Source organism: Oenanthe melanoleuca, chromosome 6 (assembly GCF_029582105.1).
Source record: "Oenanthe melanoleuca isolate GR-GAL-2019-014 chromosome 6, OMel1.0, whole genome shotgun sequence".
Lineage (NCBI taxonomy): Eukaryota > Metazoa > Chordata > Aves > Passeriformes > Muscicapidae > Oenanthe > Oenanthe melanoleuca.
Genome location: NC_079340.1, coordinates 24,160,039 through 24,187,597, shown reverse-complemented (window position 1 = coordinate 24,187,597; position 27,559 = coordinate 24,160,039). Strand labels below are relative to the sequence as shown.

At 41.3% G+C, this 27,559-nt stretch overlaps 1 protein-coding gene across 1 annotated transcript in view; it reads right to left on the bottom strand.

Annotated features, from left to right (window-relative positions):
• SORCS3 (sortilin related VPS10 domain containing receptor 3) overlaps positions 1-27,559 on the bottom strand; it is a 260,476-nt gene that overhangs the window by 39,120 nt on the left and 193,797 nt on the right. Inside the window, exons 7-14 of the mRNA XM_056494921.1 lie at positions 27,415-27,533; positions 16,707-16,796; positions 14,672-14,851; positions 12,771-12,917; positions 12,210-12,312; positions 9,841-9,917; positions 9,641-9,732; positions 6,620-6,727 (exon numbers count right to left, since the gene is read on the bottom strand). Of these exons, the coding sequence (XP_056350896.1) occupies positions 6,620-6,727; positions 9,641-9,732; positions 9,841-9,917; positions 12,210-12,312; positions 12,771-12,917; positions 14,672-14,851; positions 16,707-16,796; positions 27,415-27,533 (916 nt within the window). The remainder of the gene's footprint in view (positions 1-6,619; positions 6,728-9,640; positions 9,733-9,840; positions 9,918-12,209; positions 12,313-12,770; positions 12,918-14,671; positions 14,852-16,706; positions 16,797-27,414; positions 27,534-27,559) is intronic.

The window sequence follows — 27,559 nt, the reverse complement described above, 5'->3', positions numbered from 1 at the left end:
GAGTCGTTAATAATGTTTTTAAGTCTTGCAAACAAAGATAATGATATGGGTAATCAACTGCCTTACTCCAGGGTATAAACTGATCATCTGCTGGGATAAAATGGGAATTCCTATAACACACATTTTCTTGTCCATTGTAAAGCCACTTGATGTCATTAGCAGATTGATCATTTTCTCACAAAGTCCAAGCTATTCATTACTTCCAGAAGGTTTTGAAATTAGATCAGGTGATACACGAATGCAGCTCACTATGGCAAATGCCAATATCCGCTCAATTATTTTGGTTTCCTACTAAATAATTGTATTTAGAATTTTTGTTCTCAGATCAAGTTCCAAATTTTACTTTTTTTTCTGTGTGCAGTCATTATTTTCACAGATTCACTCTAATTTCATGGATTCTGTTATGAAGAGTCCTTACACAGGTTTGTGCACTGCAGTCTGCACAGTCCCCTGAGTGAGGACAAAGAAACTGAACTCACAAGGACACATCAGAGCCTTGCAGGAAAATCCATAGCAAATAACAATGCCAGTTGCACCACAAATAGATATTGCAATGAACAGAAGAAAAAAGGAAAACTGAAAAGTGAGATAAAACCACAGTAGAGACAATTAAAGCCTAATAGTCTTTTCTAGTATCTAATGGTACCCATGCAATTTGGATAAACCAAGCTTTGAAATCATCCTGTTCTTTAAAAAACTCAGCAGTTTTGGTAGCCCTGAGAGAATGCACAGGCTGGATGGACAGCCTTGGCACCTGTTTAAAGGCACCTGTGGGCCATGGGAATTGAGGAACATCCACTCTTTTCTTCATGCATGTTGCACAAGAGCCTCAATTCCTTCTAGGGAAAACAACCTCGTGGTGTTTTGCATCCACTCACATCTCTCATTTGCTGAGGTTGCTAACCAGGGGTGTGGAGGGCAAAGCCTGGCACCAGGGGGAGAACACAAGCTCCTCTGACCTCATCCCACCTCCTATCACTGGTTTCCCCTGAATTTGTCTCAGTGCACCCACTCAGAGGTGGCAGACCCATGGCTCCCTACCCCTAGGCAAAGGGGCAGAGTGCTTCAAGGACACTGTGCCAGCTTGTCATTTTCTTTCCTGTATTAGGTTTTAAATGTAACAGCAAGACTTGAGCAAAAGGAATCGGATGTTGCCTTGCTTGAAGAGAAAAGATGATAATCACCTTATCAGAAAAAGACAGGAAAATGACTCCTGGCTCCCATGTAACTTTGAACTCAGTGGGAGCTTGGACCTGGGAGCTGTTGCCCTTTTCTCATACTCAGTTTGCTGAATCTCTGCTGAGTGTTTATCAGAATCTCCACATTGCCTTCCTACCTGTATCTACTTTGCTATGTCTTCCACAGGTCAGTCAGTTCTTCAGAATAAGAGTAACTCATGGAACTCCTGGCCACAGGATAAGGTGACTGCTAAAACTTTTTCAAAGTATTTAGTGGGAAAACCCTCAAAAATAGGAAAACTCATTAATATCTTAGAAATACAAAGAATGCCATGCTTGGCCAAGAAAATTCCTTATTTGTAAATCTCTGCAAAAGTGAGAAGTATATAAGGTAATAGTAATTTAGCATTTATATATATATATATAAGCATCCTCTATTTGCCACTATTGGAACATGGAACTGAAACAGAGGGAATTCTGGTCTGACACAGTGTGCCCTGTGCTCTTTACTCTTTCTTTCTCACCTCAAACCTCCTCTGGGACCCATCTCACCTTTTCCAACAACTCTCAATTACTTATTCATTCTTCCTTACTCTTCTGCCACCCAGTGATGGATTGTCAGTAATTTTATGGTCTTTTGGAAAGAAAAAATTATTCCCACTTCATCTCTGGTAAAGCTGCATGGCCACATAAACAAGAAGGTGTTAGAAAGGGTCAGGACTTGTAGCCTGTTTGTTTACAACCAGGAACATTTTCTAGCACACACAGCCAAGGACAGCAGTCACAGCAATGTTGACAGACCAACTTTCAGCTCACTGAGAATATTAATGCTCAATTATGCATACACACATATTAGAGATCATTAAGTTCACATACATAGAACTACACAGAAATTTATATACACAAGTGGGTGTGTCTACATAAATATTTATTTATCAGCACTGATCAGTACTTAATGATGCCCATCTATAAATGAGTGTCTGCACACATACACATAATGAGTCTGCTAAAATATGCAGGGCTGTGAAGCAAAAAAAGGTTGTTTCCCTTAATACAGGTTAGGAGAGATGCTTAGCACAGGATGACGTGGGAGGGATAGTAATTATGAGTCAGAGTTGGAACAACATAAAGCCCTCTCTGGACCCATGAAAACATCTTGTCTCTGATTTGAATGGTACAAACTAGTTTGGGTACATCATAGCTGGCTAGAAAGGGGAGTACAGTGTGATTCTCCTGTTGGACAACCTCAGACAAGGAACACACAGTGCCTAGGCTTTGTCAATCCAGAAATGTTAGATCTGACCCAGCAGAACATGGCATCATTAAGAGATGTCACCTTTTAGTCAGCAGTGTCACTGACTAGTTACCAGTGAGGGGTACAGCACAGACCTTAGAAACCTGTAGATTTCAAAAGGGCTAGAACATGTCTAACCCACCACCCCTGTGCATTTGAGTTATTTTCCTAGAGGACCCTGTGTGCTCTGCAGCTGCTTTGCCCACCTGCACCAAGCACCACAGTGTGCAAAGCTCTGCACTAAAGGAGCTGAACTGACCCTCTTGTCAGATGGGAGAAGTGTCAAAGCAACGACAAAAGGAACTGCAGAAGATGGTGAGCCAGGAGTGGAGGAAGGACAGTGGATTTACTTTGGTCAGGCAGCAGTTCAGGGCAGAGCAGCTCACACAGGGTCATGGTACTTCCCTGAACACCACAAAACCACATTCTTTACAGAGCCCACCCAGCTTGTATGGAAATAATTTATTCCTGCAGCATTATAGCCATACAACATTACAAAATCATAGAATAATTTAGGTTGAAACAGACCTCTGCAAGGCATCCTATGCCCCACCAAAATTCAGAGCACTCTTAAATATTCAGAATCATATAAAGCCCCTTCATGCAAATGACCAATGTTACCATCCTGGCAAGTTTTTTAGGACTGTTTAGCATACACAGCCCAAAGCACAGAGAATTCAATGAGCCTATGATGCTCATTCAATAAAGATAGATATGGAAAAAGCTCACTTAATAGCTATGAAGTGGCACAAAATTGTGTGCTAAAAGAGTTGCTGCTTTCTACAGCCCAGAGAGCCTCTCACAGCATGGGGCACAAAATGAAGGCTGGGAAAGCCACTCTACTGATATATTGATTTTAATAAAATAGTATTATAAAAATATTGTTAATAATGCAATATTTTAATAATATTTGGAGTATAATGACTATGTAATACACATTCCCCTCGGAATATTATTTTTTAAAACAGAACACAGACCACTTTGATGCAAACCTGTGGAAGAAATCTTTTCTAACAGGAATCAGCTGAGACCACTAGATGAAGTATTCTGCATTTTCTAGGATGAGAGAGAAACTTTTGAAAGCCACTAACCTACCCAGTTTGACAGCACACAAATATGACCACAGCCTTGGTCTCTGCCTCAACACTGCTCCAAGTCTAAGAGCTCCTATGGTCAGTTTGGGATTCAAATCCCAAACTGCTGTGGTCCTCTCATCAGCTTCTTGAAATCTTTGGGATTTCTACCCACAAACACAAATTCCATGCACCTCCAAACCACCATGTGTAATGTTGGTTCAGAGGATGGCAAGTAGCAATAGAAAGGCATTGATTTCTTCTCAGCCAAAGCTTACACAAGTTCAGCAACACCCCACAATGCCCTTATAGATGAGTTCACTAAAATTCTCATTGGAAGAAACACCTAAGTGTATAGAAATATTTGCATACAGCTTTATAAATGGATTCTTTCCTTCTCAATTCCTTTCATGCTGTGGATAGAAATTTTTCTAAACATTCATTGCAAGTGTCATGCCAAATTTCTTTGTATGGCTTTTACAGACTATTAAGAATGGTTTTAAAAACTGCTAATGATGACAGTAATAATAAAGACAACAATAATAACAACAGCAAAGGCAATAATAATGGTAATATGCCTGCAAAGATTTCAAAAGAAAAAGTTCTCAACAAACCTAATACACAATATTCAGGAAGATAACTCACTTCCTACATTCTCCACCAGAAGACTACAGAGATATAAATAACAATAACCTTAGCTTTATAATGGGTTTTTCATCTCAAAAGAAAACTGCATTGATTTGTAAAGTAAATGGCCTAAATCCACAGCTAGTTGCAACTGATTAGCTCCATTGATTTCAATGAAGGTGCTGACGTACAGATTTATGTGAGTTCAGATCTATCTCTCTGCACGTGTGTGTGCACGTGTGTGCAGCTGGAAAGTGGCACACATTGCATGAAGAATTTCACAGGAAAATACCATATTAAACAACACAGAAAGTTACACATTATCATTGAATTTACAGAAAAAATGCCCAGAGTGAGGGGAACTGTAGGTTCTAATGCATATATATTTTCCTAACAAGATGCTCACAGCAGTCTTCTGAAAAGGCTCACAGGTATATCATATGCTCTTTGCAAAAACAGGGCAATGTTTGCAGATAGCAAGGCAAGAGATGCACAGATATTCTTCTACAAAACAAAACAAAACAAAACAAAACAAAACAAAAAAAAAAAAAAAAAAAAAACCAAAAAAAAAGCCAAGGCATTGTTTTCGAATAAAGGAAAAGCGAGCAATGCTACCAGACCTGACACCACCTCCACCTCAAGATAAAATCTCAGTAGCTGTCTGTGACAGACACAGAGGCTGCCTTGTTTTGCTCCAGCACTGTTTGGGAATAAAGCATAGGAGTGCTGCTGTGCAAAGCATAGCCATAATTACTCAGCCTGTCCTTCCAAAGACAGTTCATCACAGCAGATATGGATGTGCTATACAGGAGTCAGCCATGCTTTCCTGAGCCCCCAAGGCTGCAGCACCAAAACATTTCTTCTGCCATGGCATAGATGGCACAGAAACCAGTTCAAATGATGATTTGTTAGAAAAGTAAAATATTATTTTCCCCCAGCTCCTTTCTTGCAGCTGAGCTCAACTTCAGGTATAGACACATGGTCACTTCTGCTTGTGTAAAGCTGACATAGAGCTGGTTTTGAAAGGCATAACAACACAAATCATGCATTACAGTTGGAACACATTCAAATCAGTAGCAGAAATGTCTAAGACACACAACTATTACACCATCCAAACTTGCTCAGAAACTGATGACACTCAGTTTCTCACTACCTGTGACACCAGCAATGAGCTCCACCTACACATTTATGCCATATAAGTATGCAGATGGACTGAAGCCTAGAAGAAAATAAACTTGACCTGAATCTCTTTTCTCTTGCAAGCAGTGAAAATGTGCAGGAACTTCAAGTGCAGATGCAGAAAATCAGGAGAAGCAGATTGACTGCAAGATTAATTTTATAATCAATCTCCTGCCCCTGAACTGGAGTGGTAGAACAGTATCTGATGTGATTAACCAAAGGCACTTCATTCCACTGCAGGTATGCTTCACAGGCATAAGGCATCTTAGCCCCCTTGCCTTCTGATGTTTTTCAGGAAGCTGTTTCAGCCAGTTCAAAGACACACAGGTAAGAAGGCATTTCTGAAAACACTGAAGGCAGTGCATCATCTCCTTGCTTTGTTCAGAACCCCAGAGCGCAGGGCTCTGAGCTGCTTTGTGCAAGAGGTCAGGTGACTATTTAAAGATGCCTTTGAACTTAAAAACTTCCCTTTCCTGCTTGTTAAACTCAAATCCTGGCCTGTTCTTGGGCCAACATCACTCCACTGGTTCCACCAGCCTTACCCAGTGCTTCAGCACTGCTGGGAAGGTCTCAGCACCATCAGAGCCAACCCAAGATCTTCCTTCCATGGGATGGGTAAACCATAGCATACCCCAGAACAGGAAGGTTGTTCTGAGCTCAGCTCTGCATATGCACAATGAGAACACTTTTAGCTTGAGCAAAAACTGGATGTACAGCCCACAATGCAAGCAACCAGTTTGGGGGATATTCATGCCCACCAGCAATCTCAAAAGACAGTCATGCTGCACACTGGAGCAAGCACAGAACTGGCATGAGGTGCAACCATACAGATCTCTGACTTCTGAAGAGCACTGCAGTCCCTGGGCCATCAGATCCAAGGAATGCAATCTCAGCAGAAATTATGAGAAAGGACCTCTGCTTGTCACTAGGTGCAGCCTGACCAAGGCCACACCACTCTCTAGAGAAGCAGATCTATCTACTGCTCTGTGTGAGCTCCCAAGCTACAGCTACAGACCATCTCTCCTTGCTATAGCCCCTGTCACTGCTGGAAAGAGCTTGGCTCCATCATCAATTTGCCACATGATGCAAGAATTTGTCAGCCAGGCCTGTGGCTACCAGCAAAACCCACAGAACAGTGCCATGCCTTCCTGAAACCCTGCATGAACACTGCACAGTGCTGCACTGCTCATCATGAGGCTACCATGCACTTGGGGATCTCAGGCACCCCTTCTGCCATCACCATTTGGAACAGAGGCTGCTATACTTACGTCATTATCTGGGTCTCTATGCCAGGGTCCACAAGGGATCCATCCACAAAAAGTGGTGTTGATGTGAAACTGTACTTAGTCCAGGATCTTCCCTCATCAAAACTCACCCTGGGGTAGAAGCAGACAACATTTATACACATAAAAATCTTACTCTAGAGCAACTGCAGCAATTAAACGTTGGCTAAGGTCTGCAAGCTCCAGCAGCTGGATTTACAGACAAACACCAATTTTTGCCATTTCCCAGCCCACTAAATTCATGCTCTTGATGAACTTTGAAAGATCAAAGCTTCAGAAGGCATAAACACTGGCAATAAGGACATGGATATACTTTATGCAGCTGTACATCAGACCTCAAGGGATCAAGACCTGTTTCTGGGTCTGGAATAACACCTGGCAGGAAGCACCATTCAGAGCATAAGCAACCCTGGCCTAAATGCATGAAAATTGCTTTCACCACCTCAGGACATTTTGACCCATCCATGTAACAATGCCAAATGGCATTAGCTACAATCTCTCCAGCCCTATGAGTACTTGAAGGGAAATTTGGCTTATTTGTGGAAGTGAGGAGTGTTGAATGTGTGTGCACAGGCACCTGAGCACCTGGATCTGCCTGGGGGGCTCTTGGTGGACACTGAATCCCAATGAATGCTCCAAGTAGGTAGGACACAATCTGACACACCACCAAAGGACCAGGAGGCCACTGCAGTGTGTGTTATAAACCATGGGTTACAGCAGCCTCAGGTCTCTGCTGTGGAAAGCCAAGAGTGGCACTCACCATTCCCTAACCCTCTGCCCCTCCTGTCACACCTTCACCTATGTCAGAATGCACCTGTGCAAGAATAGGAAGTTAACTTTACACCTTAGACAGAACTCTGGGAGCACAGCAGCACACAGAAAGATTATCTGCCCTAAATCTATTTATTTAAATGTATGTATCTTCCCACACACCTGTGCATTTGTATGCGTTCTGCTTGCATGCTTATCTCTCCAAATAGCTGTTCAACTTCTGGGGAGCAGCATGCTTCATTAGCTTAGCTAAAGTTCTCTCAGCTTTTCAATTATCCACCCCTCTTTTCTCCAGCATGAAACTTATTTTACAATGTCTCAGCTGAGAACTAATAGATTTACATGTACCCTTTAATCTATTCCACTCCTGCCCATAAAACAGGTGCCTACTGAAGCAATATGAAGCAAATTCCAAAACCCCTAAGGGTACAATTTTGAAGGAAACCTGTTGGAGCTTATTGATAACAGATCTAAATCATACTCATTTAATAGAGGGGGTGGGGCACTCATAGAACTGCACACACCATTTCAGGAGACTTATTGTAAAAGGAGAGCATCTGAAAGGAACCTCTGCAAACAAAGGTGAACTGAGCTGTCAGCTCCTATGAAAAGTCAACCTGGGACCAAATATTTCCCAATATGTAGTAACGTGTTTTTTTATGCCCAAAGAGCCTTCACAATTAAAGACACAATTAACAGTTACAGCTGGCTGGAACAATTCAGTGACAAATGGTAAATATGTGACTTGCAGCTTCTTCTGTAAGAGGCTCACCTTTCACTCTTCCAGAGCTCAACTTGCTGCAGTCTGATGCAGCCACTGCTAGTGACACCACCCTTGGCTAACACACACCCCTCCTTCCTTGACTCACCCTTGGTTTGGTCTAAAGCCTGGGACATGGTCCTGATGTCCTCTTTCCTGACAGCACTTTAATTATAGCCATGACAGCTGAGTTACTCAAAAGGCTTCCAGTCACACCCCAACCCACTCACACCACAGACTGGAGTCTGCAGCTCTTCTTTAGGAGTCTGCCCTTTCCTTTTCTCCTCTGTATGTCCAGTTATGGAGCCAATGCACGCCATGGTTAACAGCCCACTATCACACTGTGACTAAAGCAGTCATTTCTTTACTTCAGGTGAAAAAGAAATGTGCTCAAATGCAATATATTCAAACTTTTAGAGAAACCTATGTTGCAGTCATCCCAGAGTTATCTGTCAGGTCAGAAACAAAGTCCAGAAGCTTTTTATGTTGAAAAAGTAGCTGTTAATGTTCTCAAAGTACATCTCTGGAACATAAGCTTGTAAATGGGTGAAGTCAACCTGTCTTGAGGTGTCCAGATTTGGAATGACTGCAGTTTCACTGAAGGATTTTGTACAATAATGACTCAGGTAGAGGAGACCTTAACACCTCATCACTGCTGCCAAACACCATTGCTTTCTTTTTCTATTTGACTGAAAACCACATTTCCTGTTCTGCATGCAAAATAAGAGATATGCTTAGCAACCCAGTATTGTAGACAGGAACACATCTTGTCTCTGAAAGCTATTTCTAACTAATTCACTTCTAAACATTAGAAGCTGGATAGGTCAGTGCAATAGACATGCCCCTTTTTCAATCAAGACCCGAGATTGAAGGTGGTGCTAACACACCTATTTTCTGTAAAAAGTGTTAGTTTTGAATTTCAGAATGTTCAACTGGTGCAGGAGTCAGAGGGGCAACAGCTAAGAAGAGGAAAATTTTCAGCACTGTTTAGTGCTTAGACTGTTATAACCCATTTATAGCAGAACAGTGTCTTCAGCTGAGAATTCATTTTGCCCTATTTCACCTCCAACTCTAATCAGTCACCACCACAGTATCTCTAGAAATTGATAGTCAAATACTAGAGGGATTAGCAACATATCTACACCTACTGCCCTCTCCTCTCCCTCACTTTATTTGTCTTACCATATTAATGTTAAATTCTATAAACAAAATGTAGAAATGAGAGATACATCCTCTCTGAAATACCTGAAGCCCACAGGATGTGTGTCTGTAGGAAAGAAACCCCACCTGGAGGCTCACTGTACATTACCAGCTCATATGTGTAGGTGATTATGTATGGAGCCATTATATCATAAAATGGTGCAATAATCATTATGTTCATCAATAAAACCAAAATGGTGGTAAGACATAGATCAGAATGACTTCATCTGCTCATTTGCAGACACTGGCACCCTCTCAAAGTAGCATTTCCTTACCACATGTGTCGGATGGGCACTGAGGTGTGTTTCATGGCCACTAGTGCCCCTCCCCAGTCCAGAAACCAAACGTTGTATTCTTCCTCAAAGATCTGCAAACAAATGAAGTACTGCATGAGTCTTCCACTCCACTGGGAAGTGAAGAGCCAGAGGAAGAACAGCACAAGGCTCCATGCTTTCCTTTGCTGTGCAGAACCCACCTGTCTCCAGGAATTGCCACCATCAGAAGAGATGAACACTCCAACATCCGTGTAGGAAAGTTCAGAGCCAATATTGCCTGCAACACAAGTGTCAGACATCCTTCTATGGACAAACATACTAATGAAAATGTTAATTAAACTTCTGACATTTAATGCTGGAAAATTAGAAATTTAAATAGGTTGTTACCATCTCCTGTTAGCATCATGGAATTCAACTAACCACATTATTGTGTCAAAGCTACTTCAGAAAAGTCCTGGCTCTGGGAGGCAGCACAACTCGAGAAGGGTGTTGACATCAGTGCTCAGGATACAAGAAATGTCCTAATGTCCATCTGCCTAATTTTCTTCCCTGACACCAGCAGGAGTCACCAACTGTTTTAGATGAGGCTGCAAGGAAAACCTGATGTGGGCAACCATACAGAAGGTCAGTCTATAGGGACATCCAGGTTCAAGAGGATAAATCTACTGTCTCAGTTCAAAGGTCTTCTTAACCCAGTGTCTTACCATGAGTGGATGTCCTCATGAAATAGACACTGATTTAAAGGCAGAGGTGTAAGTTTTTTTCACCATATTTTAAACACCAAAATGGAAACTCCAAATTTTCAAACAGGGATTTACAGATCAAGGCAAGGAAAGGGAGAATTCGGCAAAGGCAAAGAAAAGGCAAGAATTTAGTTGTTGTCACTTGGTTCTGTCATTCTGTGCAAAGCTGTTCCATTATTTCCTTCATTCTCTCCCTCAGCTGCATTTATTCAAACCTCACAAAATGCAACTCCCAAACAAGCCAAGAGGATTTAGCAGCTGTACAATTAGATAATAAAATGCAATTCTTCCATTCGCAGGAATCTAACCTCTGTCCTATACCAAGTGTCCAAGTTTCCAATCATTGCTGGAAATTTCTCACTGTAAGTGTTTGAGCAGCCAACACTTGGGAGAAAAAATTGCAAAGCTCATCCTTGAATGCATTCAGCAACATGGTGAGATGCTCCTGCTGCTGTGAAACTGGTTAGTGGAAACAGATGTGCATATTCCCAACAGGTAAGGTTTTTTTCATCTACAAAGCAGTAAGGCAGAAATTATATTCTGCCTTTTAAAGGTTAATTGTTAGACTGGGAAAGCATTCATCCCATGCACTGGCAGCTTGGAAAGAACCTAATTTACTAACAATTTAGATCAATGCCTAGAATCTCACTGTCCTGCTGCCTCTATTTGCTTCCTAAAAGGTTAAAAAAAAAAGCTTTTGTAATTACAGCATCATGAGTAGGGCTTGTTCCTAAGCATCCATCTAGCAAGTGCAACCTGCCAGGAGTGATGACTCCACTTGGCTATGCATGGAGATATCTGGAGGTTTAAACCAAATTATCTCACTTCATTTGGCCTGGATCAGTGAACTGAAAATCACATGGTGTCTCCCTTGTTGAGATATAAATGTCATGGAGGGAACCCGTGTCAGGGTCTGCCTTAGTCTGGCAAACACACTGAAGCACAGAAGGACATGAGGATGAAAATGGTTGGAAGAAATAGTGTAAATTCATGCAGACAATATGCTAACATCCCACACTTGCAGGCCACTGCCATGCTGAACAGGACCAAGGAAATAAACTGAGCCTCAGAAAGAACAGTTGAGCTATTCTGACATATTTGAAAAGACAGAACTGCCTCCATGGCTCAGAGGCCAGCTTCCAGTAGCAGCAGCCATTCAGAAAGCACTTTGTTAGCCCAGCAGCTCCCACAGAGCTGAGGGCTGCTGGTAGCCCCATCCATCCTGCAGATTAATTACAGTGGCTCAGCCACTGCCACCATGAAGTATTGTAGCAGGCTGTCATTTGAACAACACAACCTGCCAAAGCACTGTTTTGCAGAACAGCCCACAATGCCAATGGCCCATGCAGTGTTGATTAAATGCTGCTACTCTTGCAGCAGTACAGTTAAAAGTCGGTGCTATGCACAAGACAGGCACCCATGAAGCCAAGACTTCACCTGACAGCTCTGTGCTTGCTGCTCAAAAGGTGGGACATGCTGACACCTCCTAGGAGTAGCCCCTGAGTACTATTCTCCCTCATGGCACCTGCAGCAAAGAGGCAGACATGCCCATCAGTGGCTGTAACAACATGAGAGGACCTAGTAATGCCACTGGGGAATGGTACCTTGAAAGTGTGGCCTTAGATCTGCAAATGGGATGTTACAGAGCAACAAAACCTGACACCTCTTTTGAACCTGGGGCCATGTGCCTTCTCCTAACCCATAGCAAACAGGAGTTAATGTGCTGAAACAGAGCTGAAAGGTTGTACACCAATGGGGAACACCTCATACACTCTCAGGCTCCCAGGGAGGTATGGGGGAGGGCTGAGAAGCACTTCTGTTCTTACCTGTTGCCACCAGCAGCCCAGGAGCTGTGTCTTTGCTGGAAATGCTCCCTGAAGTGTACGGATTCTCTGAGAGCTGCAGGCGCAAGTGCAAGGAGCAAAAGGGCTGTGGACAGAAAGCAAACAAAAGGCAGAAGATTTAAAATTCAGAAAGTTAAATATCAGAGGAACCCTTGGTGACTGCACACAGATGCTCTGATCCTTCTGAAAATGACCCCTCTGCTCTTAGCACACATATGTCATATACTCCTTTAGTGGATAAGCAGCAACTCTGCACTACAAACCAGCATGTCTGCCCTTGTTTTAACAAAAATCTGATTTAGATTACTTTTCCCCAACATCTTTCTTATTCTGACTTGAATCCTATTAAAAACATCAAGAAAGATAATCAGAATTTTCCCTTAAAATCCACAAAGCTATGGATTTTTTTAAAGAAATTTACTGAATTAATTTAACACACAGAAGGTCAAGAGAAAAAACACAGGGAGAGTTTTGTTAACCTGGTGACTACAATAAGCAGCTCTGAAGGAGTCAGTTGTGCCTTGGAAAAGATCTGCCACTCACCAGCTGGCAAAGTACAGGATCCCCTCTTAGATCAGTGTCTGGTGCCTGCAGCAAACGCCAGTCTCTGCCCTTGTTGTAGGTAATGAAAGTCTTGATCTGGTCATCTACCTTCCTGTTAGCCAGGAATATGCCTTTGATCCCTGCTACCTAGGAAAAAGGGAGAGAGGTGAAAAAAATACATTGGAAGAGCAGGCCAAAAGCAATGTCCATCTGAACACTCTCAGGAGTGGAAGGTCTCTGTAAAAGCACTGAAGGCATCTCAATCAAATGGCACTAAAGGTATATCTTGATGATGGTTGCAAAGCTGAAAGATCTTGTGTGGTTTCTCTCTTTGGAAGCAGAAGACAAGGATGGTCATGGAGCCCACTTTTGGATTTCACTGAGCTCCTGCAGACAGGCTGATGATGGGCTTGAAGGTGCAGCATGCACCAAGTCACTCTTGAGCTCTGTGAGCTTGAGGACAGGGTCTGCCCCACTGCCTCCACAGGTCGTCAAAAAAAGGGAGACAGAAGATCAGAAGTAGTGTAGGATCCTTTTGTGTACCAGGAAAAAAAATCAACAAAAAATATGGGAATCCTGAACATGCTGTGACACTGATGTTTTGCAAACTTGATTTCTTCACTTTCCTTCCATACCCAAATTCTGACAAATCAAGCCAGTTGTTTCAAATGTTTTGATTTTTTGTCAGTAGAACCCATTCCAGCAGAATATGGTCCTGTCAAAACATCCCCAAGAAGATTTCATGTTGAGTCTGGTCTCTGTTGCACAGCTGTGAAAGTGAGACAGGAAGAAGAAATGTGCTGCAAATCTGCAACTTCCTGGCAACTGTCAGGATGTAAATCTCTCTACTCTGAAGCCCCTGGAGTGATGCTACTCTTTAAATGACTCTGTAATAATCTATTAGCATTTAACAGTGAAAAGTCTATGATATACTACTGGGGAGTACACAAGTTTACCCAGGAATGTGAGACAATGCATGTTAATTTCATCAGCAAAGAAATATACTTTTTCAGAGGCAGTACAATATATTTAATCAGGTGAAAAAAACCTGCAAACCCTGTCATTCATACTAATCAATGTGTTATTTGTGAATTTTCCCTCATTGACTTAAACTACCTGGATTTTTATAAACAAATTGATTATGTTGCTAAATGAGCATTATTCTGGCTGAAATAAAAAAAACAAAATATATAGTCCTAACTTCTGCATGCAGCTGCAAGAACATTTTCCTATGTAACAGTAGAAATCAGCCTGCAGTCATTTCTATTAGTATTAATGATTAGTTGTCTCCTGCTGGGAAAGCACTGAGCCCTGGATCTCAGCAGATCTTCCATCCAACAAGTAATAACACACCAAAAGCAGAATGCTCTGAAGGAACCAGGAACTGGAACTGCTCTGAATGCACTGCTGCTGGCCAAGGCTGATAGATCTGGAAGAAGAATGAGAATGGGACATAGTTTGGGGTAGAAGTTATCCATTTTTCATTTCTGGGCAAGTGGCACCTACAAATTTTTGGTTATAGTTCACAAACTGTTCAGTGCTCATGAAGGTGCAGTCCAGATTCCCTGCCTGTGAGCAGGTGTCTCTAGATGCCCAAGAAGAAAAAAAAGCTATGTTTAGTCTTTCAATGGATATCCACATTAGGATGACAAGATAATGGTTTTCCCATTCTTTTGGAAATGACACACAGCTAACCAGTCACTGACTTGAACCCAACCAGTTGTCACACCTATAGCAGAATAACTCCATCTATTCCCATGAGTCAACTCAGCATCAAATCCAGGAAATGCCTCAGGGCTGATCCCAAAACAAATGAAAACCCTGGGAGGCTGGTAAGAGATTTACACCAGCTTGAAGTAGCAGGCCATTGCTGCTTTTGCAGGGTGACCTTTACTACATACCTCATAAAGGTCAATGACAATATTCCCCTCCAGCCCTCGGCTGCTTTTCACGTTTTCCAAGGCCAGGGTGAAGTAGATCCCTCGGGTGTCTGAGATGTACAGGTTATAGGTATCATTCTGGTTCCACTCTTGCACAGCTGCAAACACCTGATTCTCATCTGTGCTGATAATATGCATGTCCTGTTAAAAGAAGACAAAAGGATCTCTGTATTTCTTTGCCCTTTGGGACATGCAATAATTACCATGAATTATGAAATAATGGAGATGGAGCATGAATTATAGGTATGTTTAACAACTTTCTGTTAGAGCAAGCCAATAAATTACCAGCATTGTGACTTTTCTGCATTTCACTTTTTAAATAATCACCAGCTGGGTGAAGGGTTTTTGCTTTCTTCATTTTTGGTACCTTCAAGGAATTTTATCCTGTTTCATTTTTTATTTATAAATTTGAAAGTCAGTTTTATTACTCATGGAAGATTCACAGCCTTGGAGCCTGGAGTGGTCATAGTCACTAAGCATCATATGGCACCAGGCTAAAAGCAGTGATAATTTTCATTCACATGCTGAAATAATGGGCTTGTGCTTCCAACTGGCAAGAAATGGTTTCAAAAAACCTTGGAGTTCACATTTATTAGAAAGTGACGTATAGGTATCCATTTGAGCTACTGCTGATAGTGATTTTTAATCACTTCCCTATTGAGAGTTTATCTGAGATCAATTATCCTACAATATATGGGCTATCAAATAATCCACCCACTAACCTTCATTGGATTTCTGCTGCTGACCAAGTTACAAAAAGTCAAACAAGGTTTTTCCCATTTAGTTTTAATATCAAAGAGATTTGACAGTGCATTTTCTCGGTGTTATTTTAAAAGAGGTTCATGGAAATGACTTTCAGGGTGATGATGAGTATTGAAGCACTTCATCCTTGCTACCATTGCTGAACGAACTGACACAGGTCCAGCTAGAAGCAAAATGACTGTGGTTATGTGAGACTCCATTTATCTATTTGTATCTATTTAAACTCTCTCTAGAGTACCAAGAGGCCTTGATTAATTTCTTTCCCTGTTTCTGCATCAAGAAATCATAATTCTGGAAGTCTCCCAAAGGGTGAAGTGACCTGATTTCAGGAAGAATATCTGGAGGCAGATCAGCTCAATATCCTCATCCTGCCTAGGAGGCATCTTAATCTTTTGTGTGAGGTATCTAGATGAAAAGTTTGGATTGATTAAATGGGGACATTTCTAATAGACCTAACATATCCTATTGGCATGAGATGGGGAGAAAAACCATTTGAGGGCCTAATTCTATCCCAGGGAGTACAATCAGTGGGAGATTTGCTATTTCCCACAATGAAGGAAGACTAAATCAGGAAGTTTGTTCTTGCCCAGTAGCTATAATTCCTTAAAGATTAAGGAGGTACCCAACCTATTCCAACAGTGTGAAAATAAAGCAAAATGCCCAATGACTTCAATCTGTTTTTACCAGTTACAGTGGAAATATTGCATTACCCTGGTGCCAACCTCACATACGTACAACTCCAGCAGAGTTCATAAATCAATAAAGTTATTACTGTACAGCAAAAATATCCTAGTGACTAAGGGCAGCATAAACAAGCCTCCTTTACATGGCTCAAAGATTTTCCATGACACCTAGCCTTAAAGTACTTCTGATTTTTAAATTACAAAAGTATGCCTGATTTTATGGCATGCACCAATTCTAAATCGGGGCCACCAACAAATCTGCATTATAACAGGTCATTTTCCTAGTCCTGGTGGCAACAATATTTTTGATACAAGAATATCTTTTGCCTTCTTAGCCAGCTCAGGAACTGCTGGCTCATGCCCAGCTGCTGGCAACCAACACCCCAGGTCCTTTTCCACTGAGCCACTTTCCAGCCCCTCTGTCCCCAGCCTGTAGCACTGTGTGGGGTTGCTGTGATCCAGGTGAAGGGCCTGGCACTTCACCTCAGGGAACCTCACATATTTGGCTTCCCAAGATATTACATGACTATGTTTGCAATTGGTGGACTCACCTTAGGAAGAGAGTATTTGGGTAATTTAATCTGTGCAAAAGGCTCCCGTCTGTATGACACATAGTAAGTTGCTCTTCCACCAGTTGTCACCTATGGAAACAGCAAAGAAAGTGAGTGATGACCCTTCTGAGACTCTGTGATGACACCTCTAAAAGTGCTTGAAAAACTTTCCTTCAGGTATCTTTTCCATGACAGGCACAGCTGTCCCTAAAGGCGTCTGGGTAACTCCAAAGAAATCACAAACTTGAGAGGGATGGAGAGTTATTTATTTAAGCTGTGCTATTGAACTCTCCCCTCTGTCTCTTGTGATTCAAATCCAGTGTGATTTTAACATCTCAGGGAAAAAAGTGCTGAGTGGGAGGAAAAGGAGGATCTGGTTTCATCACACAGTCCAGCTCAATTACCTTGGGCAAGTAATTTAAAGTTTTTGTTCTTCTGTTCTTCCCCTGTAAGTAGGAGATAATCCCTCTTTTCTCTGCTGCTTCTCCGCCTTGTCTGCACTCTAAGTCCCTTGAGGCCAGGATTGTCTTCCAACAACATTTTACAGTGACTAACAGAGAGATCCCCACTAGCACCATTGAACTCTAACTGTAAATGTGCTCTTGGAAAGCTGGAGCTAAGCTCTCAGACACCCTTTGTCACTATGAAAGTGGTTTCTCAGAAATTATACTGTCTGAAAATGGATGTGTGTGGGGGGAACTGATAGACATCCAAATCTGCAGTTTTATGGACTGAATGAACTAAAGTCTATGCAAAAATGCCATGCATCATTGAGATCTAGCACAGATAATTTGTAAAATATGGGATCTAAAACCTGTCAAGAGTCACTTACTCTTGCTGTAGGTGTTCTTTCTGGCACCATCTCAGACCTGGCTAAAACGAGGCTTACATCAGTGAATTTCCTATTTTCTGCTGGTTTGGCAGTCTGGCAGGTTTTAAGATAAAACAATGCACAAAGCACTTGTCTCTTGTATGGAACAGCACTTGTTGGCTTCTTAAGTTTCCAATAAAGCGAAGAGCAAGGTCCTAGATTCTCTCCTAGATAGACTTCCTTTATCTGACAGTGATATTTGAGAATTAGTTAACACAGAATATTGCTCTAGCATCAATTGTGTTCTCAGCAATGATATCACCTCTAGATAGTGGCTTTCTTCCCTGGAGAAGCTGTCCTTTGAAGGACAGACTATTATTGGTCATGAAATTTGATATCTGATCAACTCAAGGCTTTTCCACCGACAGTTTGAAAAACTGGAAAGAAAGGAAGGTTTAGAAGTAGAATCAGCTTCTACACTAAGACTTCCCCTTCAGATTTTTCCCATTTTTACTTGTAATGTCATCATAACTGTATTTAGAAACCTCATCAGGAAAAACAATTAAGATTGGGAACAGTGCAACAATCTTCCAGTTAATCCAGTCAACACAGAGTGGCAAAAATATCAGAGGGTGATCAAATTCCACTCTCTGTGCCACATTAGGATCTACTACAAGTCTGCCCCACTCAAAAGGTTTTATACCATTTTTTTGGCTTTATCCCACTGAAAACTAGTTTGTTTGTATTTATTGTTTGCTTGTCTGGTTTTTAAATGCAGAAAGTTAGGATTAAAATAATGTTGAAGTTCAGTATGCAATAGTTACACTCCCTTTCAGGCTTCCACCTGCACTAGGTCACCTTGACAAAGGTTTAGAAATAGAAATCTTTGAGGTTTGTGGTCTTCCTGAGCCAGTTAATATGAAGCCACCCACAATTCTGTTGGCAGGAGTTGTGTAAGCTTTTCCCAGCCAGGATCTCATCTTTACATGATTTACATGCAGAGTTATAACAGTTCCAAAAAAATGATAAAGCCTCCAATAAAGTTTTGGCAAGCACCGTGGTACAGAATGAATTTTGGAAGGCCCAACTTAATTTATTTTGATGAACTTTTCCTTTTCCTATGAGCAAATGCTCCAACACTGTAAATCCTAGAGATTATGGCAGCAATTTGCCCTCCAATGCCTCCTCTCAGTTCACATTTGATGAATGTCACCCAATTATTTGCTGTGAGCTCATCTGTCATGCTCAGTACAGAATTAGCTGGGTTTGTCTTCTTCTTCCTCCATCTCTAATGACTGGATCATTAATCTGTTTTTCTGGATTTCTACTTTATGTGTTTAATTGGGCTTCTGGCCAGTGGAAATGATTCCTGTGGATAAATGTGTTTGTCATTAAACACATCTGTCTTTCCCAACCTGTGTTCTTTTCTCCTCCCTCCACTACTACTTTTCTTTAATATTTCCACATTCAAGACAGAGAAACATGTGAAATTTCTCTTTGAAAGCCCTGAAAGTCTGGATATGTTGGCTCATTCCCCCTCCTGACCTGTAATGAGAGAGAGTGCATCAAACATAGAAGAAAACAAATATGTTCACAAGCCTGCAGAAAATTACATCAAATTTGTCATGGAATCTATTTATCTCCATAATTTCTGTGACATGTCTAGGAACACACAAAGCCATTTCTCATGTTAATGTCTGAATATGATTATTTAAGAGCAAGCTTTGTGGCTTTGTTTTTGTTTTGGTTGTTTTGTTTTGATGTGTTTTGGTTTTTTTAGATGGAAGTTCATCTTAGGCAAAAACACCTGTGTTATCTAAAAGTTTGGAAGGCAAGCAGAATGTGTTAAGAGGTCCAAGGCTGTAAAGAAGCCCTAGATGATGTGAGGAACTGTAGATGACTGTGCATCAGGCTTCTTTATCATCTTCCTGGCTGGGCTGATGCTGGGACTCCTAATTTGCAATGTAAGGCAGATATTGATGGAACAAACATGAAATCACTAAATCTCAAAAGTGCCCCTGGGCTAAGGAGGCATCTGCCTCCTGCTGCTCAAAGGACTTGCAGGAGAGTGAGCAAAAAGCTCAAAGAACCAGATTTTACTCTTCTTGTTGATATAAAGTTATTAATAGTATATAGTTGATGTTATTTTCAATAAAGACCTCACTTGTTTTTTGAGGTGATTCCTGTTCCCCTCCTTCCCAATAGCATCAAATGAGCTGGTAGGAGGCAGAAGTTTAGAAACACTGTCAGTGTTGTAGCAGCATTCTGGATCTGTGCTCTCCAACTCCACAGGGAGCACTGGCACCCCTCCTCATTGCTTTAACTTTAGGTTCCCTTTCTCCTTCTTGTGAGCATAAAATCCCCCAAATCAAATTGTGGATTAAAGCACAGAAGAGTCATGACAAGCTCAGCAGGCAGGCTGCTCCACTTACCAAGGGATTCTGGGGCTCTTCAGAGACAGCCCTGCCTAGGACTGGCACAGGTCTGTGAGAATGAGGGTTGAAAAGTTGTGCCTCCTCTCCCAAACTAACCAAAATCCCAGTCACAAGAGGTTCAGAAGATGAGAAGAACACAAACCTTGTGTAATGTTCTCCCTTCTTGATTACCCACCGTGACCAGGAAAAGCAATCTTCCAGATATTTCTGTGTAGTGAGGTTCTCCAGTGCCCCAGCATAAATCCCATCAGGACAGGTACCATCCAGTCTGAATCATCTCCCTGTGGTTTTCCTTAATATCATGCCTTCTGCACAGTCATTCAACAATATGCAATTACCTGAGTGTGCTGTGGAGCTTCTGTGCATGAAGCACCCTCAAGTTGCCTGGCAAATTCAGCAGGCTTGGAAAACATGACACTCTTTAGAGAAAGAGTATCACTCATCAGAGAAAATTTGCTATGACAAAGGAGCATTTATTATACTGGCCCAGCCCCTGCTCAGCTCCCTCTCCCCTCAGAGCAAAGATGGCACAGAGTAATCTTGAGTGAAAGTATTGCATTTGTTTTAAAAGCATCTCCTGCAGAAAATGTGCAGCTACACCAAAACACGAGCCACATCAGAGCTGCAGGTGCACATCACCACACAGAAATCAACTTCTGAGAAGAGCATAATTGTACACATTAAATCTCCTTTAGATTTCAGAGGAAACATATGAGTTTGCCAAGGCAATACTTTACATCTTCAGCTGATCAATCAGACAACATGAGGGGAGGGGAGAGAGTGATAAAAGAAAGTACAGCACAAAAAGCCCTAGAAAGAAAATCAATAAAAAAAAAATAAATAAATGAAAATGTTAATAATTTTTTTATCAAGAGATGTTTAGGCTGAAGTTCCAAATGTGATATTTGGCACACACAGAAAAGATGAAACTGTGCTAGAAATGGATGAAAAGCACCCAGCAGTGAATAGGAAAGTAGCTAACTACTTACTGCCTGTCTTGCTTTAAGAAGAGCTTTTAACTAGCACGTGGGATGCACTTTCTTTCATCTGTATGGATTAATTTCCCCCACTGGAGTGCTGTCCAGCATTTGAAAGAGGAGCAAGAGGAGCTCAGCTCTAGCAGGCATTATTCACCAGTAAAACAGGTGTAATCGTGTTCATCATTGAAACGTCTTCATCCTATTAGTTTCATAATAAGCTTTTAATGATTCCTTCAATAAAAGACTCAAAGACCAACCCCTCCAAGCTGGAGAGTGCTCCATTGTCCCGCCAAACCGTTTTCTCTGCCATCGATCGCAAAGATAAAAATCAATCGGAGCTAAGCAGGGTGAAGTTAAAAATAAATTGCATGGATTGATTTCTGTTAAGACCTTTGGCTCCTAGTTAATGGAGGAAAAAATGGAGGAAAGAAATTTATATTTGAACATGGTGTATTTAGGTTCTGTGACAATAGAGAGAAGACTCTATATTGGGAAATGAACATTTAATTTCTCCCCTTATCCTGTTTCACTGCTGAGAAGTCTCACATTAATAAAAAAGAATTAAAAAGAGTTTTTAAATTGATAACTTGATAACTGAGGTCAGGAATCCCTATGAATTAGCATAAACTCAGCTGTGGCTGCTGGTTGAAGTCTATTGACCTGATAAATTACTTCAATTCAGCAAATATGCTCATTTACCCTATTCTTAAATACTCAAACTGGAAACATATACTCATGTCCTACTAAACATCAGCACTTTCAAGTGCTCCTAAACAAGTATGGTTGCAACCAGCAATAATATTAAACTACTTTTCTGAGCTGGGCTAAGATATATATTGCTTCTATAATCAGGAAATTTTTTCACCCTCTATAACGTCTCAAAGACAAATATCACCCCACCTGAATTCTAATATTATAAATAATAAGTATTTTTTTTCTACTGAGGCTGAGGGAAAAAAAAGTTATTATAAATAAGTTCACCCTCATAAAACCAGAATTTGATTCAGATAAAAAGAAAGTCTATAAATGCCATTTAGCATCAAATTACTTCAGCTGAAATTTTTGGACACACTTTGATGAGACACCAGGTGTCCAAAAATGGAAATATTATCCATAGGTTTTGTAAGAAGTTATCAGTGATTGTGGGTGAATACTGACATCTGCATATGTTTTAAGGAAACTTTTCTGATGCAAAAGACTGAAATGGTTCAAGAGATTTTGGCAGAACTGTTTGCTCCTCTGAGCCAGAGGAGTTATTCAGATGTGCACTGTCAGACTCCCACTCAGCTGCACCACACAACAACCTCTGGGGAAATTCTGGGTTTGCTTTCTCACTCATGCCAGTGAGCAGGCTGAGATGCTGCCCTGCTGTGCAACTCCCTGAATTAGGCAAAAGTCTTCCAAATTACTTCAGAACAAAAGTTCCAAATTACTTCAGAAGGTGAAGAAGAGCCAGATAAAAGATCAGTATAACAGAGCAGCATTTTCACTTAAATTTGTTGTTTTCTACATATAATTCCTACAATTCCTACAGGAACTGCAGCTGCTTCTACACTGCTGCAAGATGTAACCACCATCCCTTGCTCCTACATGGCAACACCACAGACCCCACCACATTCAGGAGGATTTTAAATCACAGCCAAGACCCTGTTTCTCTTCCCAGATGCCCTCACGCTCTTTTCTTCCTTCATTACATCAAACTCAAACAAAGGGCCACCCAGAGAGCAACTTAGCTGTTTGATCATCATAGGTCCCAGGACAACCTGAAGGAATGTGGACTCAAGAGAAAGTTGTGCAGTTCCCAGGAGACCAAATCAAAAATGAAATGGTACAGAAAGAAGATGAGAAAGCTTCCCAGAAGGAGAAGCAGAAGCAGGGGCCAATGAGAGACAAAACACTCTTGAGTTTCAGCCTGCAGCTAAACACCTTGATAAATTATGCCATGGGGTGGAAAGGGGAAGTGGTACCCATGTTTCCACTCTTTAAAGGCCTTACAAAGTGATAAGGTACTGCCTCTCAGCATGCCTCTCTGATTTGTGGTGCAAAGCACTTCCTTTTAAAGTGGAAATGGACCAGGATCTGAAGCAAAACACCAATCCTTTTCAATCAAACTTTGCAGGGATCATTCCTTGTCCTTATCATCAGTCAAAGAGAGACCTGAGGGGCTCATCTCCAAGGGCATTTGTCCTGTATCACCCCCAAACCCAAAGCAGGTATCAGCTGCTAAGACTGAGGAGTCTTCTATTCCCAGTGGTGTTGTCACTGCTATGGAAAGTGCTGAATGTCTGAGCTACAATTCAGAGCAACTTCAGCTCCTCTCTACTGGGATAGCAGAGTCTGCAGCATCCTGGAGAAAAATAAAGACATAAAAAACAACCAAGACAGGTATTGATCACCCATCCACCACCTCTGCACTGACTTACAGCCAGCTCAAATCAAAAAGGCCAAAGTAACCCTGAGGGTCTCCAAGTGCTGACAGAGACAGAAGCATAAGAGAGGCATGGGGACAGCAATAACTGCATGCCAGACTAGACTGGCACAATCTCTGGGGGAAAAGCCACATGCAGAAGGGTTTGCACAGCACAACAAGATTAATAGGGGGATGGAAACATATTTATGAGCTCTGATTCTACAGCTGAGAAAAAAAAAAAACAAAAAACAATTTTGAGAGACCAAATCCTTCCTCAAGTCCCTTAGGATCTTGTGAATATGCCCAAAATTTTAAGTGTCCCTATTCTAACTCTATCAGTTCCAACTCATAAAAAACACTGTCTCCCTGTAAATTTTGTCCCACTAACATCCTTAGGTGACCAGCCCTATAACAGCAGCCACACATTCTGAAGAGTTCCATCACTTCTGTGGCCCAGACTCTCCTCACTGCCTGAAATAACTGGTGACATTTGCTCATGCTTTCCTTCATTTTCAGTGGAAAATTCTGATCTGTTGACCAGGAAACATACACAGATCATCCCTGATCTTTTCTTTAGAGAACCTAGTAGCATTGATATTTTTCTACTGATAGGAAAATAAAAAGGTTTTCTCCAAACAAAGCTATCTTGCTCATATTAGAGTTTCCTGAAAAATAATTGTCATTTTCATTAAAGCCTATTTCATTGTCAACACTTTTCAGCAACCTCAGTAATTCCTTTAGAAACCCTGATAAAAGACTTGCTGGAAAAATACCTTTCCCAGAATTCCCTCTGTAATTTATTTTTTAACATACAAATTCTCCAAAGTATCAGTACTTTAGACTCATCCCAAAAGACTATCCCTGATCCCTGTGTCTTATAATGCAGGCTCTGCAGATGAGAATACCACAGGAACAGACATTAAATGGCAAAGTTGATCATCAAATTAACTCCTTTTTGCTATAGGATGTAAGTCCAGACATATTCCAAGGTTTTCTCACAAATAAATTACCTGTTTTGCAAGTTGTATGAATTTTAAGTATTAATTATGAAAGAAGATTATGATATTGGCTCCTGATTACACCAGAGAAATTCTGTGAACTGAATGAAAACTTATACATGCAAGAGAGGGTAAGATTTTCTCTTAATGCATCAATTTATGCAGTATCATCCAATCCAATCCTGGTGACATGCTAGGCATCCTTAAATAACTATTGATCAATCAAATAGAAACTCAGTCAATAAATTCATATGTTTTATTCATAATAATTCTTCCTACTTTCTCTTAGCAGCTATTTCTTTCTTCCCTCACCATTACCTTTTACATCTTTCCTCATGGGCTGTGTTATTTATCTCTTTTGCCTGGTAACCAGTGCCAGTCTGTTCAAACTCTCCTCAACAAATAGAATTCTGAAGCATAAGATCATTCTCATTTCCTTGCTTTGTACTGTAATTCTGAAAGATCCTTTCAGAAGTGCTGCACAACAGGAATTGTTGATTTATAATGGCATTATAATATCTTCTGTGTTCTTCTCTCTCCTATCCATTATGGATCATAGTATCACATTTTCTGTGAGTTACACAAGTTAATGCTCCCCAGGAATCTTACACTACAGGCCTGTTCATCAACTTGGTTAGAATAGATATTCACTAGTAAATAACTGTATGCAGATAATCTAAGACATTGATATCAATAGCTGGAATTCATCTTCCCTAATTTTAGCAATCAAAAATTTTGGGATTTTCACTAAGCTCTGCTTAGGTTCCTTCCAATATTAATGAGAAAGGCATACTCAAAGTGACACCTATCTCATATTGAAACAGGTGAAATAAGAGATAAATTTCACCTGAAGGTTTTGATCTGTCTAACTTTAGAGGAGCACTGCCTACAGATTTAGACTAGAAATCTACTGATTTAATGAAAAAGTTAAAAGAAACAAGTTCCTCTCTCCACTCCAAGACATTAATTCTGATTTGCTCCAGAACAGACATATCAGAACCCATGCACTAATCCTTTATGCAACTATTAAACCTCACCATGTTCTTAACATTTAATTTGATATTTATTTGTTCACCTCTAATATTTAAAATTCTGAAGACCTGGTTCCTACTATTCTGTCTAAGATTATCCAGACTGAACAACACACGTGAGACATTACAAGCAGTCACAGACACATCCCATAACACTCTGCATTTTCCATTGGCCATGTCCTGGATTTAACACACCTGCAGCTCAGCTGGGAGTCTGAAGTGCCTGTGTGGCACTCGAGCTCTGCTCAGACTCAATCCCTGCCCAGCACCCACAGCAGGCTGCAGGACAGGCAGAAACCCTGCCAGTGTCATGCCAAACAGGGAAAGGGACAGAGCCTGGGAATGGAGAGTCTCCTGCCCACAGCAGCACAATGTTCTGTGTGTATATTTAACAGCTTTAAAGTGTGGGGAGGTGATTTTCAATTCAAACACCCATTAAGCTTTAATAAAACCTTGCTAAGAATAGTCAAGGCACTTGAGTATTACATATACATACATGCATATAGAGAGACACATTTTTTTAACTTGGTTTTAGCAGCTAATAGCCTGAGCTGCTCACTGCTGACTTGAGGCAGAGGAACACACACACACACACACACACACACACACACACACACACACACACACACACACACACACACCAGGCCCATTTCCTCACTGTGAGATCAAGATTCTAAACAGAGTGGCCTTGTTTAAACACGAGTGAGCAATGTCTGTAAGGCCTCATGCCCAAATAACTGGGTGTTCTGCAACACCCTTAGCCACAGACATAAACCACCACATTAAGAAAGTCTCTCTAAAATACTCCCTGGAGAGCAGAGCATTTATTGATTGGAAAGCCATTGCTTCTAGTCAAATCATGACTTACTATGTTGCAAGAACTGAATTCTAGCAGTGGATCTCCACTGAGGCCAAAGGAAGAGTAGCAGATTGGGTTTCATGAGGATTGAGGGGAGCTGTGGCTCCCATTGCAGTAGGTTATCTCCAGAGCAGCACTCTCCCCTACTTTCAGAAGAAGTCTGGCAATGCTGCTCAAATGCACACAGTTTTCATACTGCAGTCCTCCCAGACCACAGGGATCCAGTTCTCCACCTAATCCCAGCACAGACTTGAGCCTTCCCTTTTATAAGAAAGTCTGACAATAAACACACCAAAATTTTCTCATAATTTGGATAGTCAAGAAAAAATGCTCATTCAAGAAAATAAAATAAGAGCTTAATGTAACCAGTCTTATTCAAAAGGGGAAGCATGTGTGTTTTTTGTACCACCTGAATCCAATCTCCACCTCATTTTGTTCCCACCACTTCAGCATTGGAGACAAGCAGTTAACATCACCATGTCTGTAATCTCTGTCTCCTGAGCTTCCTGTGATCTGGAATCACCACAGCCTGGCTCTCAGTTTTTCAACCAAATGGTACATCTTCAGGAAGTGTTCTTCCAGACTGTACTATTCATTCTCAGGCTTCCACAGACACAAAACTTAGAGAGATGGCCCTGTTCCATCCAGCCCATGTATTCTCAAAAAACCTCAAAAACAGTCTCTCATTCGATTTCTGACACTTTCTCCTCATCTCCAAAATCATCACCAACTGGCAAATTTATAGCCATCTTTCACTTTGAAGTTGCCCTGTAACATCTTTTCTCAATTTTTCTGCCATTTTACCTCCTACTACAAATTTTGGTTCACTCTATTAGCATCACTTGACTGTCAAATCAGCACAAACTTTTCCAGTTGTCAAAATAATCATTCACACCTCTCCTTTGTTCTTCTCTGTTCTCCCCAATTCATTTGTAGCTCCTTTATATTTTACACTTAGCCACACAAATAGCAAGTTGTGAAATACATGGGCCCTTAATGAACAAACTTTAAAGATAAATAGGATTCAAGAGAAGTGATGAGCAGAAAGTGCTCTACCCCAGAGCCTACAGGATGGACTCCTAGCTCTTAAGAACTGCAGTCCACGTGCTTATCCTAAAAATATGCCTCTTTTGCACAGAAAAAATGCCTTGTGCAGGCAGAGTTGATGGCAGAAGGCAGCATACCTGGATGAAGATGTACTGGTCCTGGACCACGAGCGAGCTGCCGTCGATGGGGCGCGGGAAGGGGCCGCTCCTCTTGGACTCGGAGCACTCCTGGGTCCGACAGGTCAGGTAGTGTGTGCCTGCAAAGAGAGCACGAGCATCAGGA